We start from the raw sequence: 15,709 nt of genomic DNA on the forward strand, positions 1-15,709 counted from the left end.
TTTTATATCTTATGCAAAGTGTCCTGTAATCTTTATTTAGTCTCCGGTTTTGCTGTCGTTATAAGAACTATTTTAACATTTCTATTTTTCAAATATTTCGAATTACAGAAGTATCTCAAATTTTACTAATTTAAATTCCGTGCTGTGTACATTTTTCTTAAAAAAAAAAAAAAGAAAGAAAAGAACGAACGATAATCAGTCTCTAAAAGAAAGCACGACTCTATTTCAATAGCTTCCATTTATTCCTTCAATCATAATTACCTCCGCTCTATTCATATTTTACATAACAAAACCGGTGCGTATATTTTTTTTTCCCCCCGTGGAACAACCGTTATTCAATGGGATGCTCTCTCGACGAGTATTGAAAAGACTTTCTCGCCCACCAAATATCACGTAATTCGACCAATCCAACGGTTGAACCACTCAAACACTTTTCATCCCCTCATCCCCCCCACCAAAAAAAGGGAAAAAAGAAATTTCAAAACGCTGCCCACGTTCAAGATACATGAAATACATTTCCATTGGGTCGCATTATAATTATACTACAAGATGACCTAGAAAGAAAAAAAAACGAATTTTTTGGAGCAGCATTCGTGCAGGGCTGGTTCTCACAGAAAACACGAATTTCATTACTCACCTACTATATACACCACCGTCCCTTTGAATTCATTAACGAATCATTGTCAATATATATATATATACATATATATATTTTCGATTGCAAATGATACCGCGCGCAAGTCAGATGGCATTTTTATTGTCACTCTGCATTTATTATTCTATTCCTTCGTATTGTCGTATTTCTTATTCGCACATTTACGTAGAGCCCGAATGCAAACTCTGCATATCGCGCATTTTTCAAGCGTGTACGTGTCCGTATGTGCGTGCGTGTGTCGGTGTGCTGTGTACGTATTCTGCAGCATCTAGTGCTTCAGCTTATTGTCCGGAGAAAAAGCGAATGAACGTACAGAAAAAAAAAAAGAGACGAGTCATTTGTGTATGTACATGCATCGCTAGATGAACGATTATTGCACTGATTTTTATACGATTGACAATGACAATTTTAATAACGAGATCGTATAATTGTCGTTTCTAGTGTCGTCGAACCGTTTTGATCTGATCCGCATACGGATTTACGTGTACAGATAGAATGATAGCTTTTTAACCCTTTCGCTGCTGTTGCCCGCCTACAGGCGCTTCGAAGGTGTGCTCACGCTGTGGCCTTGGCTCCTATAGGCGGTTTGAATATTTGCTCGCGCTGTGACCTTGGCACCTATAGGCGGTTTCGATATTTCCTCGCACTACGCCCTTGGCGCGAATTTATTCCTTAATTTCTGTCCTTCACGTACATGCACCTTCGTTTTTATGGCGATAAATTTGGAAATTTGAATTTCAGAATTTTTCGAAATATTTTTCGAACGCCAAAATGAGAGATTTTGCAGCCGGGATTGAACATCTACCGTCTTCCATGCGCGTCGCGTACTAAAATCTGCCGCAGCGAAAGGGTTAAGTCAATCGATCATTATTTTATGATCATTGATCGATTTTTCACGCCAGCGATTCAATACTTTTTTCCCAATAGGTTGATATTAATAATTGCGATTGCTTATGTCGCGTGATACTTTTGAACGCTTTACGAACAGAGATTTGTTTTATTGGCGATAACAGAGAGTGTACGAAAATAGAAATTTTTCGAAGTTTACCTTTGGGCAATTTGTTTCAAGATACTTTCTGGACACAATCTGTAATAAAGTGTCACTGATCAGCTCTTTTTATTCGAAAAATATTGCAAAAGTGAGAAACATGATTTTGAATTGATTGGAAGTAATTGTGATAGTCGTTGTTATTGTGTTTTAATATAATTTCAATTGTTAACAGAAATTTTGTTTTTACAAATTATTGAGAATGCAGAGAATGTAACGATTTTATGTTTGCTTTGTTTTCCCCTCGTCGAACGTGAAAGCAATTTTCATTAAGGAAATTCAGTAAAATGTTAATCTAACACTAACGAAAAGAATGTGAAATTTTCCAGGTTCTTCGGACTGAGGTATTTTTGTTTTTGATTGAACACTAAGTTACCCATTTTTTTAAACTAATTCTTTCTTTATCTTTCGTAATAGAAAAAAAACACACATTAAGATCAAACTTTTGTAAGAATCTTATTACATGCCTTTTTTCGTAATTAATTTTAATAAAATATTTTCAGACTGCAATTACAACATTCTTTTATTTTTATCGACAGATTTTACCACCGAAATTAGGAAAATTGCTTAAATAGCCATTTAAAAATTATATTTCACAATTACTCGAAGGTGAACTTTTTATTGCACGTAAACGAAGATTTGTAACCCTTTCAAGGGAACAATGAAGCAAATTTATCCTCTTTCGTAAAGTGTTTTTTCGATGAATTCACGGTGTGACAGATTCGTGCTACGAATCGATCGCTGGTTGCAATTACAGCTGAATAGAAAAGTTAATTGTAAACGCCTGTTTCGCTTACTCTGCTGTAACAGTAATCGTTAAATGCTACTAAACCGAAACAGAAAAAAAGAACCAACTCTTTATGAATGACATTCTTACCAGACAATTGTTTCTTTGGAACGAAGATACATGCTGTTTGCAAGAACTGTATTTGCCAGCGTGCTTACATTTATCGCATTCTCGACGCTTCTTTTTCGCATCGACTCGATTCCATTTCATTTGCAATAGCCTAGCATAGTTGACGTAAGTATCATCGGCACAGCGATCGATACTATCGTAGAACGAACGTTTCACCAGCCGCGTTTTACGATAACAAGATAATTACCATTCGATGTGATTCTCTATTAACCTAAATGGTTTCGGTGATCTGTGTGCGAAAATTGTGAAGTGCAGAAAACCCCTGAAACTTTGCAGTATACTTGCTGAAAGAGGTATAGCGAGGTCGTGAAATTGGGCGACAGAACCGTGAGGTTCGATCGCCGAAACATCAGTTTGAATGTGATACGGAGCTCGAGCCTCGTTCACGGTCGTACGAAGTCAATTCGGTGACTGAATTCATCCCTTAACTTTGTCACCTGAAATATTTCCGCTGTAATTGAAATTTCGTAAATATGTTTCCTACAAAAGTTGCATAGTTTTGTGAATAGTCAACGCCAGTGTAGAGTCAACTCTGTTTTTTTTTTTTAATGGAATGCTATACTTTATTTACTCGTATATGATAGCCACTTTGGTGACAAATTAAGAATCATCCAACCGATACACGTCGATTTTGATCAAATTTTGCAGACAGCTAGAGAATCCGAAAGTATTGGGTACTTATTTTTTTAGCTGCTAATATTTATGCTTGAAGGGTGAAATTACCCTGTAAACTTGTGAGCTGGAAAACTGTGAATCAGGATATCTCGAAAACGAATTAAAACATAGAGAAAAATTTAAAATACGTATGTTATCTGGTTTTTCGCGAAATTTGAGCTGCCATAACTGAAAATATCATATTTTTGTAAATATTTTCTATGGGACGTGATACATTTTTTGACAAAAATTCGCCAGTTGAAACTACAAAATGGATCTCACGATTCCTTTACCTTCCCAATTTTCGAGAATTGCTGTAAAGTGAGAGAAAGTCGACACTTGCTCAGCTCTTCGAAAGTTGAAAGTCTTCAAAATGGTGATTACATACAAATAAATAGAATACAGCATTTCATTAGAAGAGAAAGCAAAGTTGATCTTCTTGTCACGTTAACCCTTTGCAACGGAATAAAACTATTGCCAGTTTAGAAGCATTTTTACGAGATTGTTAATCACCGTGAAAATATTTCAGGCGACAAAGTTAGGTGGTACATCCTGCATTTAAAAATGTTGCTAAAAACAGAAAAAAAGAGGTACTTGTGACTTGAAATTTAGGGTGCTTCCATGAAACGCGTATGGCTCTGCATGCGGCTAGATCAATCGATGTTTTCGCTCCAACATCGCGATTTACAACCTCACAATTATCTCTTCCGCCAACTATACCATCACGAAGCCAATCTTTTTGCACCGTTGACATTCTTATTCTTCTTCTTTTTTTTTTTTCTTCTGTTCTGCCCCCCTCTCGTGTCACAGTACATTTTGTATAGTAACAAGAATTCTCGATGTCATTTCACCGATTTCATTCTAGGATCACTGATAACAGCAACCAATCGAAACGTCTTCGTAGAATGCACGGCTGAAAGAGAAAATTAATAACCACGATCTTTCTGCACCGACAGATATTCGTTCGAGCACAATTCGACTATGATCCGCTAGAAGACGGGCTGATACCGTGTGCGCAAGCTGGAATCGCGTTCAAAACCGGTGACATCCTGCAGATCATCAGTAAGGATGATCATTATTGGTGGCAGGCGCAGAAGGACAACGCGGCCGGTTCCGCGGGCTTGATACCTTCGCCTGAACTTCAAGAACGACGTATCGCTTACATGGCTATGGAAAAGAACAAACAGGAACAAGGTAAAAATTACGTGCACTGCTGTGAACGAACGTTTTCTCTTCCTCCGGTTGTTCTTTTAAGGGAATAATACGAAGATAGTTTGATTCTTGATAAGAGAAAAAAATTAAATGAAATGGATGTTTAAAAAAAAAAAATGCTAACCCTCAGCAGCTACTAAGTTTGATTGTTGATGAAAAAAATTTCATGAAATGACGAAGTTTGAGAAGAGAAGCTACTATAAATTTCGTATTACCACTTGCTGTAAGGGGTTTTTTACGCGATTATAAATTAGATTGGTGCAAATAAAGTGTTAAATGTCGAGTATTCAATTTTATCGGATCAGAAATTTTTATATACAATAGTCAAGAAGAATTTTTTTATTCAAAGACTAATGATTTTCGTATATTTGGAACAATAAAACTAGTTAATTATAGGGAAAAGTGTGTAGAATCGTGTGGGAAATGCATCATTTTTTGAAGAAACATTTAAAAAAAAAACGACCTTTCATTATTATTGTTTCACAAGTAATATTCTATAGTTAATTCTTTGTCATTTATTCTTCTTTTTTTTTTTAACGGAGGAAATATTCTCAAATTTCTTTCATTTTATAACTGAATACCTGTTTGGAAAATATTATTATTTAATACTTTAATTTCTTAGAGTTGTTCAAAATTAAAGTACCACTCATAACATTCACAGTGTTTAGCAGTTGGAACCATAAGTATAAGCTTAATATTACAATAATAGTTATTAACGTATTCCTAAGTCCATACTTAATAACTCTAATAATTTATGGATACTCGATAGTTGTGAGGGAATATAAACGCTAAATATATTGAATTGCAAGTTTAAAATCCCTATAATACTATTTGTATTTTATCATCTACAAGTAGCTGCTTAGGGTTTGAAACATAATTGTGTATTCTCAATGAAAATAATTTTATACTTTTAGTCTCGTATGATAACATGAAAGAAAATTAAATTTACGCACCTTAAAGTCATACGTAAGTTTATAGTAACATGTGATATCACAATCTTGTTACACAGTATCAAAATCTTGAAGTAGTATAAACCTCTACTTGACAAGATTGTATTACGAATTTTAAAGACAACTGAATACGAGATTTAAAACTCAATTTGCTAAATCTTCTTATAGATTTTACTTAACAATCATAATTGTAATTTGCAATCGACTCTCTTATTCAAAGTAGCGACGTGAATTTTTAACGCGAACAAAAATTTCCTTTGATTCGTATAAAACGAGTATTTCTCCTAAGATAACTTATCTTTACAGTTACCATCAAGAGGTAACATTGAAATTGACTCCCAATCGATCCCGTTGTCCAAAATAATGCTATAAATATTTTCCTTTTGGTTTCTATAAAACTTTTTCACGAATATCTCACAAAATACCGATTTTCTTAACGATTTTCCTCCGCTGTTGCATCTTGATACTGAGAAATTGAACCGTATCAGGAAGATAGCGGCGAAAGGAAACTTTCGTTAATGCGATTGCAGCAAAAAAAAGAAAAACATTTTCCTTCTCTGTAGCATAGGATCAATCGGATTCAGGGTAATTATAGGTTCCAGCAGATCGCATTCTGTCTGATATTCAGAACGAAAAAAAAAAACAAAAAAAAAAGAAATTTCCACCGCGTTTGACCATCGCCTTACCGATCCATTATCAACCCTGTCACGTTTGATTCTCCGATTAATCTCCACTACTCTCGTTACTGCCATGAAACGAATGTGCTGGTAAATATGATGTCATGTATGTGTTGTTAGATGTGTGCAGGTTTTCAATGGAGCATGTAGTATCGTTCGATGTCAGTTCATGTCTATCGTGTGATACCGGTCCAAGAGAAACCTACGAAGTTCATTATGTGTTTCTTTTTTTAACTCCCTTTCTATCCAACGAGGAATGAGTGATCATGGTAATTGAATCTTTCAATGGTCGATCGTGTGTGATCGCGGATAATAGAATTGCGATTTGAAAGTGGACGAAACGCGCGATTCGTCGCTGTTACCTTGAAGAAGAAAAAGAAGAAACTGTTCGTAGAATCGAAAATTGATTAGAAATTTTAGATTAGTTTTCTATTTCTAATCATTTCTTCGAAACTGGAAGATAAATATTTGAACTTTTCTCGTGTCAATTATACTTACCGTGGTTTATATTCAGCGATCGATTATAAGGTCGCAAAGTTTTTAGGCGAGTAGCAAAGGAAGGTCGATAACCTGCAAAATTCAGGAAAATCTTCGAAACTTCGCGGAAGCGTGGTTCAAGTGACGCTAATAACGAAACTATTTTTTGTTTCGGCAGTGAAACGGTTCTGTGGGGTGAAAATACTCCGTCAAAGAAATTCTGAGGTTTCATATATCGCGAATATTTAGGAAACCGTGCAAGATATGGAAAAAATGCTAAATTTAAAGTTGTGTGGTTTTTAATGTCCTACATTATGGTGTTAAAGAATTTTTCAAAATTTATCTCCACCTCTCTTTTTTTGAAAACTTTTTACCGCCCTAATGTAGGATATTAAAAACCACACAGCTTTGAATTTAGCATTTTTTCCATGTTTCTCACGGTTTTGTGAATATTCGCGATAATATGAACCTCACAATTGTTTCGAGGGAGTGTTTTCAGGCTTTAATAAAAATTTTTGCCTTCAGATATCATATAATGATAAATTATAAATGATAATAAACCATTTTTCTATGCGTTAATATTACACTGAAAGTTACGATTTTATAACTAATATTACGCTGAAATATTGAAATAAAGGGAAATTACATGGTACTGCCCAAGAGTGCCCAAATGAGTGCGGACTAACTGGACTATTTGGACCGCAAAGGGTTAAAACCCTTTTATTGCCACTAACGTCACTTGAACTACACACCTGCAAAGTTTCAAATTTTTTCTTTAAGCTCCAGGTTGCCTAACTTCCCTTGTAAAAAATCGATTACGTTATTCTCTTCCTGAAATGTAACAATTTGCACTAAGCATTATCATACGTGATGCGAAGAGAATATCCGTGAGTACCAAATAAATTAATTTTGAAAGATCACAAAGTGGTGTTAACAGAGAGAGATCACGAGCAGAAATCGGATAAGAACGATGAAAAAATTCGGTGATAGCAAAGGAGGACGATAGATCGAAAGAAAAAAGAAAGTGATACAGCTGTTGTTGTGTGTTGTGCGGGGCTAGATGCTGAAGCAGAAAGAGGATGTTCTTCTCACACCGAAGGCTGCGACGGTTCGACAGGTATGACTCTGCCTTTAGGTAGACAACGCATAGAGTCACGTAGAACCGTGTAATCCGCATGAAGTATAAAATGTATTCGTACCGTGCTTTAAACACACGCATTAGTTTGACGAGAGTAAAGAGGAACACTTATTTTCGAGGTGGTTATTTCGAGAACGGTTTGGTGAATACCTTCTTTCATTCTCTTGCAAACGATCGATCAGGTAAATTAGAGATCTCTACGTTTACGGTGATTCTGTGAAAAATGTTCTAATACGTGCGCGATGAACTTTCGTGTGCATAGAATTATTCGGTGCATCTCTTCGTCATGAGTAATTGAACATTTGAAAAGTAACATTTTCCTTGTGTTTAACGTGCAGCTAAAGATTCGAGATTTTCCTGGCTGTTAATATGATCTCTGACAGTGATTGAAGTAAATTGAATTAGATGTGTATCAATGTTGAATTTTATTAGAAGAAACATTGATAAATAACTACTCTGAGGCGTCTGAAAATAGGTAAAGTTTGGGAAATTTTTTCGCAGGTAATTGATAAATGGAAATCTTCCATTTTTTCGGAGGATATCGGTGTAACTTCTGGAATTTTTGAAGAGTAAAGATGTTACCAAGTGGCGGATTTATTGCGAATCTTCTGCTCAGTAAGGATTGCAACGTCTGAAATAAAAAATTCCTCTTGATTCGTAAATAGAAATATATTACGTATAATGTATTACCCACATTGTAGACAATACGTTTGTATTTAGAAATCAGAAGGAACTTTCATTTCAGACGTTTCAATCCTTGCCGGCGATGGCGGACAGCAATCGATATTCTAGCAGAAGAGGTTTCGCAATAACTCCTCCATTTTGTAACATTTTTAATTTTTAAAAATTGGAGAGAACAGCTGAAAGTTACATTTATATCCTCCGGAAGAATTGAAACTTTTCATTTTGTAGTTATCTGTAAAAAAATTCCGAAACTTTACCTACTTTTAGGCGCCTCAGGATTAATGAACGTATAGTCTATGGAAGAAATGTAGCGATGTCGTAAAATCTGAGGAGATAAGGACCCGAAACCTCAGTTAGGGCTGCATGAAGTATGCCTTAGCTTTGATACAATCCTAATAAAAAAAAAACGAAAAATGCCGTATTCGATCCTGATTATTGTTGCATTTAATTTACGACCTCGCTATATTCCTTCCACCAACTATACCAACTAAAACAATTGCAAAGTAACAGATCGTATTATATGATAAAAAAGTACTATAATCTATTTGTAAATGTTTCTCATCCAACACCTGTGTATCTTCACTGACTTCTCTACAGACATTTAAAAATAGTTATTGAGAAATAGGTAATTGACACAACACACACTGCGCAACATTTTCAACATTAGAAGGCGATTAACATTACCAGTTCACGTTCCTAGATTGAATTATATTATGTAGGGTAACAAAGAAACCTTCTTTTTCACGAAGTTTTGACAAAATGGTAGTTTTCTTTTTTTTTTTTTTCTTCTTTTCTTAGCGTTATACTGTGAACAGAGCGAGTTACTCTACGTAATACAGAACATGCTTTCACGCGGCGTGCTTCGATGCATGCTTTCGCTAAACATTTCACGCACTTACGCTTATTTCGCACGATACCTCTCGCAAGCACATCGTTGCAGCAGCATTATGTTGAGATTTTGAACGTGAAATTATTGTCATAAATGTTGACTTGAACTTTACCTCCAGTAGATAAATTTTCAACAATGGTAAAATAGTTTCTTTTGTTTTTTTTGTAATTTGTTTAACCAAGAATGTATTTGTCTCGTAAGAAGATTCACGAAGGGGAAAAAAGTAATTACACCACTCACACGTTCTTTTCAGGTCATGTATCGAACTATTCATCAATAGAATTTTCATATCATTGCAGTGAAAAGTAGTATCATCGAAACCTTGACAAATCATTTTACCACTTGTCGGTAACTTCCCAACGTCAAAATTAGTTGACATAATTTTCGAAGAAAAACTTTGCATAATTACTCCCACCTTTCAAGTTCATATTAGAGATAATTAATTAACAGCCAATTCAGCAACACGTTTCGATCATTTGTATAATATGTTTTGAATTGTCCATATAAAAAATCGTGTTATCATACGAACTCACCATCGTCATGCTTCGATTACGACACCAACTTTCATCATTTCACACGTACATACTCACATAAATTATCCAACGAACTATATGTCCTCATCTTTTTCATCTTGTGACCTGCTGGAACACCCATCTCAGTGGGAATCCCACGTCCTCCTTTATGGTTATGGCTTCTTTGTAAACTGGCTGATTGAATGAAATCTCTTTACCATGAGAGAATACGCTTACACAGTGATTGACATTTACCGAAGTAGTTCTTCACTTCTCTTGCGTGTAAAATGCTAATTGTCCGGGTATTCGAGGAGGATGCTAATTAACAATATAGATCGCTGAGTGTTTCGATTACAGCCTCCACCACACGTTGCACTTTGTGCGAATTCAAAGAACGTACGTTATTATGAATGGCATATTATAACAGTTGAATATGAGTTACTTATTTTTATTATTTTCCTCTCGAAGCATTTACTAAATTATTTCTATCGTTGATCATGTATTTTTGGTTACCCGTTAGGACTGCTATTTTCATCGTATGCAGGTTGTTTTTTAATGTAAAATATCATTTACGAGGAAACATTCGAAACTTTAATGTAACAAAGCGTAAGAAAGTGTATAGAGTTGGCCACGTAAATTGGACCATCTAATTGTCTTCTCTGAGCTATATAGTGGTACGAAAAAATGTTTATACGTAATTTAAATAATTTCAAACGGTGAGTAAAATCAGAGAACAATTTTTTTTACTAATGCCATTTTTTTCTGTTTTGCTTAAGGTCACCTAAGTTCTTTTATATGAGTGTATATATTTCCCTACTGTTTGTTGCAGCAGACATTGATGTGCATTTAAACGTGCATAATAATAGGACCTTTAAATGACCAAATGTGAAACTTCCTTTCATCTTTTGCCATTTCTTCCATCAACAAAATTTTTCTTCCATCTTATTCATCATTTGAAACTGTTTAAATTAAGTGTACAAATTTTCTCGTACCACCATAGGTAGAGATGGTAATTAAGTGGTCTATTTTGCGTTAGCCCACCCTGTATAATTGCTTCTACGGAGTAATTAGTTGCTTATATTCACGACATTCGGAGAACTTAAAGTATAAATGCTAGTTTCAATGTAGAATTAAATGTATTATGCCTAAAGTGGCCAGACGTACTGATTTAAATTTTCTACTGATTTTAAGGTTAGGTTAGGTATTTAGAAAATAGGTTAGGTTGATTTTAAGAAAAACAACTCTGAATGTGCAAAAAAAGAATATAATCGAAGTAATCGAATATCTTTTATGTATTCCTGGTGCAAATGTACCAGTTGATAGTGTGTTTTCAATAGTAAGTAAAATTTAGGCAATGATAAAAGTCAATTAATCAAACTGCAGTCAGTTGTCAATTTTACGAAGGAATTTTAAATAATGAAGGCTATTTCTTCTTCAAATAAATACGTGTAACCATTGTTTAAATATTATGTACTTAAGCATTAAGTAATCATCATTTTTAATAATAAAAATGTAGAGAGTTTGATTTGTTTATTTTCTCTAATTTGTTAAATACAATTATTCGCTTCAAATGCAATTTCATTTCATTACAGTTAAGAAATATATCTGTTTACTTTTCTTTAATAAAAATCTACCGAATTTGCTTTCAAAAAATATACTCAGTTTAATTATACCGTACATCTGAACAGTTTCGTTCGGTATTCAGAAAAGTCCGATATTTGTACAAAACTAAAAACAAAATCCAGTATCTTCATTACCGATACGTACTCTTTTCTCGATATTTGAAAATGTACATTTAATACAAATTCTTCTGTTCTACGTGGGTCGAGTAATTTTATAAATATCAAGCTGATATGGAAAATGTTGGAAGTATTAAATAACTAAAATGGAAAATATCAGTTACTCGCATCGTAATCACAGGTATTTACAGTACGATCAATACGCACTAATGAGACCCAAATAATATCATTAAAATCTGTTAAATTAAATTCGCCAACGATCGTTACATAAATATTTCTCGACATATTTCGACAATTTATAAGGGGTATGGTAAACGCGTTGTGCAAGTTATTTTAAGCACTTTATTGAAATTTTCATACACATATATCTTTTTGAAACATAGAAGAAACTGGAAGATTTGGAATAGGTGAAATTTTTAATAGTAGAAAATTTGAATAATTGAAATCTTTTATGTTACAAAACAGCCTGCATATACAGTTCTCTTTAGAGTTGAGTATTATTTATTTATTTAAACGTGGTCTGACTAGTCTAACTTGTTTCACTCGTTAAATCTGGTAAATAAATTACATTTTACTGAAAGAACATATCATCGATGTTTTTTCTCGTTAAAAATAAATGCATAAGAATAGAAATTTATATTTTATTAATTTTTTAATTTACGTTAGGCAACTATTGTGGTACTTGAAAAATTTGCCCATTTTCTATTTATCATACGACAAACTCTACAGAGAATTGACTTAACATGATGGAATTTAGATTATTATTTTACAGGCAACGCAATCTCGAGCGATCCTATGTACTTATAGTTACTTCGCTCGTTAAACTAAATACAATTTTTACGTTTACAGTGAATTGCTCAATATTTGGCCGGAAAAAGAAGCAGTACAAGGATAAGTATCTCGCGAAACACAACGCAGTCTTTGACCAGCTGGATCTGGTCACCTACGAGGAGGTCGTTAAGCTTCCTTGTAAGTATAATTTGACGACTTACCTTTACCTTGTTATTTCATTAAATAAACGCTTTAAATTTAACTTAAGTTATCACAGGTATTTTTCATGGATAAATAGCAGTGAAATTATGTGACACAAGAGAAATAATAAAATAGTTCTAATCTTTTGATTCTTTTGTTTGTTCAACTGTATATATTACTTTTAGATAAACTAAATCCTCTTCCATTCGTTATTATTATTTTTTTTTTTTAGTATAAATTTGCGTAAATAAAAATGATAGGTGTTTTATCATTGAGAGATTAATATTAGGTTATCCTATAAGTTTGTGTCGAACTGTATAATTCAGATGAATATTTCCAACGAACCTTTGAATTTGATTTAAAGAAAAAAACGTGAGCGCCTTCTCATATCATAACTTTTTCCTATTTTTTCTTATAAGATCACTATGTCGTCGCTGTAGAATTTCCTTGGATTTTTATTAAAATATTTTGCGCTTTCAGCGCGAACTTATGGGATGACCTAATGCAACACTCTTATCGAATGTCTAATGCTAATATAATCGCGATGTTTATTTCCAACAGATCCAGCATTCCAACGGAAAACGTTAGTGTTACTGGGGGCGCATGGTGTTGGTCGTCGTCAGATAAAAAATACAATTATTGCGAAGCATCCTAATAAATACGCCTATCCTATTCCACGTAAGAATAATTGAAATGAAAATTTTTCGAAATATTCTAGCGTACTGTTGCATTTACACTTTATAGTGATAAAACTCGATTGCCTTAAATTTGCAAACTGTTTACAATTCCTAACATAACAGAAAGTGTGAAAAGATGAAATAAATTTAAATTTCTTTGTCTTCCAGATACAACGAGGCCTCCGCGAAACGACGAAGAAAACGGTCGTAATTATTATTTCGTATCGCACGATGAAATGATGGCCGACATCGCTGCCAATGAGTACCTCGAATATGGTAAATAAAAACGTTCATATTACAAAAAAAAAAATGGTGTTAATCGTTACACAATATTAGAAACTTTGCTAATGTAAATTATTGCACAGGTACGCATGAAAACGCCATGTACGGAACGAAACTGGAAACTATTCGGAAAATTCACGAAGAAGGTAAAGTGGCGATATTGGACGTTGAGCCTCAAGCGTTGAAAGTGTTACGCACGGCAGAGTTCGCGCCTTATGTTGTTTTCATCGCTGCCCCAGTATTTCAAAATATTGCCGACGTAAGTAGGGGAACATCGATAATTAATATCTTCCACGGGGGAACAGAGTTAACTACCGGCCTCGGGATAATTAATTGAACGATTAATTGGTTGTTGACGAGATTACGAAACTTTGACGCTCGGAGTTAATTGAATTTAGGGAAATAAGTATGTTGCTAGAGGCTGTGGAAATTTCACGATGAAACAGGATAAATATTGTTAGACACAGTAATCTGAACAATTTAGATTATGGAAGGAATAAACTGAAGGAAGTTTCTCTAGAGAAAAGTATGTTCGAAAATTCCTGCAGAAAATTGAAAACATTTGGTTATTTTATAAGTATTATTAACAATGTGATTCTTAAATTTATATTCTGATCTATATTTTACAACAAAATTTGATCGAATAGAAAAAGTATTTTATATTTACGATACTATGAACCTCATAGGACCTTATGGACCTTAGGACCGTTTCATTATCGAAACAAAAAATAGTTTCGTTATTAGCGTCACTTGAACTGCAAAGTTAGAAATTTTTTTTAATCTTCGGGTTGCCGAACTTTAGAAAAACTTTTATAAATATAGTCTCGTTAAGGTTTGGAACAGATAACGTATTCCATATAGATCCTCGATTAAGTTTCTTCAATTTACAAATTGTCTAAGCACATTATTGCAATAAATGTTTCAGTGTGACGGAAGCTTAGAAAGACTGGCGAAAGAGTCGGATTCGCTGAAACAAGCGTACGGGCACTTCTTCGACCTGACCATCGTGAACAACGAGATCGATGAAACGATCGCACAATTAGAGGCAGCCATCGAACGGGTTCATACGACACCGCAATGGGTGCCTGTGTCCTGGGTCTACTGACAGCGAATCTCGCCAGTTCGTCAAATAACCAACTGCAATGGCTCGTCGAATGTGAAACAGTGATCATCGAATCGCGATCCACCGAACGACCGATCCGTTTACGATCACTTTGCTGCGGCGTCAGTCATTTTCTCAACGTCGTACGCCTGTATGAATTCGCGGTGTTCACGGGAAATCATAAACGTAGCTGATTCAGGACAGACAGGCATGAATGAACACGTCGGACCAATCGAACGAACGAATTTTCCGTCAATGCTTCGATCAATAATCGACAGTACGATATGGACTGGAATGCGTGACTTTCGCCATGTGTTCATTAATCTTTTTCATTACTATTCGATTCTTCTACTTATTATTAAATCGTCGTTATTGTTATCCCGCGGGGAGAGGAGGCAAAAAGACAAAACTGTTGATAATTATCCCGAGACGCAGAACACGACAATCAAAAAGCTGAAAACATACATTTCGATTTCGATATGTAAGTTCCATAGGACTGTAATATTGCTTCTTCGATAAATATAAGCAATACAACTTCATGTATCCCTCAATGTATCGTCTCGGTTAATGGTCAAGTCGAGTCCATACTTAACAACAGAGTTTGTTCTCCCCGTGATTACTTTGATTGTGTACGTCTCATTTCTCTCTCTCTCTCTCTCTCTCTCTCTCTCTCTCTCTCCTCTCTCTCTCTGCACATTTTCGCCTTTTACTTTTACTTTCCTCTCCGCCTTACCTCTCTGTTGTTGTTGTTGTTGTTGTTGTTGTTTCGTGATCTTATTTGCATTTCTACAGACATTCCTTGTGCAGCGTTAACACGAATTTATCTACTAGTTTCATCAGTCTTTGCGATCTGTACGTAGCGATACAATGGTTACCATACCGAGAGTCAGGGATAAAGAATCAAAGAGCAGCACAGTTTTGCGAAGCACCACATTAAACAAGATCAAAATGGGAAACGGTCGTTCGAACTGTTCGTGAATGTTGACCGAGTGGACACGCTTGTACCGTTCTTGGAAAAAATCTGTCAATCGACTATCCGTAACCTATAATTGCCTCCTATCGTACTCTCTTATAACTATTTACACAAAATGAAAAAAAAAAAATAACTAGGACCGCGCTATCCGA

General features: G+C 34.7%; 1 protein-coding gene across 1 annotated transcript in view; it reads left to right on the forward strand.

Moving 5' to 3' along the window:
- The window catches only part of LOC108578789 (peripheral plasma membrane protein CASK), a 280,873-nt gene extending 266,286 nt beyond the window's left edge, over positions 1-14,587 (forward strand). The window contains exons 14-20 of the mRNA XM_017942185.1: positions 4,230-4,467; positions 7,650-7,706; positions 12,401-12,520; positions 13,085-13,201; positions 13,369-13,476; positions 13,566-13,741; positions 14,408-14,587. Of these exons, the coding sequence (XP_017797674.1) occupies positions 4,230-4,467; positions 7,650-7,706; positions 12,401-12,520; positions 13,085-13,201; positions 13,369-13,476; positions 13,566-13,741; positions 14,408-14,587 (996 nt within the window). The remainder of the gene's footprint in view (positions 1-4,229; positions 4,468-7,649; positions 7,707-12,400; positions 12,521-13,084; positions 13,202-13,368; positions 13,477-13,565; positions 13,742-14,407) is intronic.
- The last annotated feature ends 1,122 nt before the right edge of the window (positions 14,588-15,709 follow it).

The sequence above is a fragment of the Habropoda laboriosa genome, unplaced genomic scaffold, assembly GCF_001263275.1.
Source record: "Habropoda laboriosa isolate 0110345459 unplaced genomic scaffold, ASM126327v1 scaffold47, whole genome shotgun sequence".
Lineage (NCBI taxonomy): Eukaryota > Metazoa > Arthropoda > Insecta > Hymenoptera > Apidae > Habropoda > Habropoda laboriosa.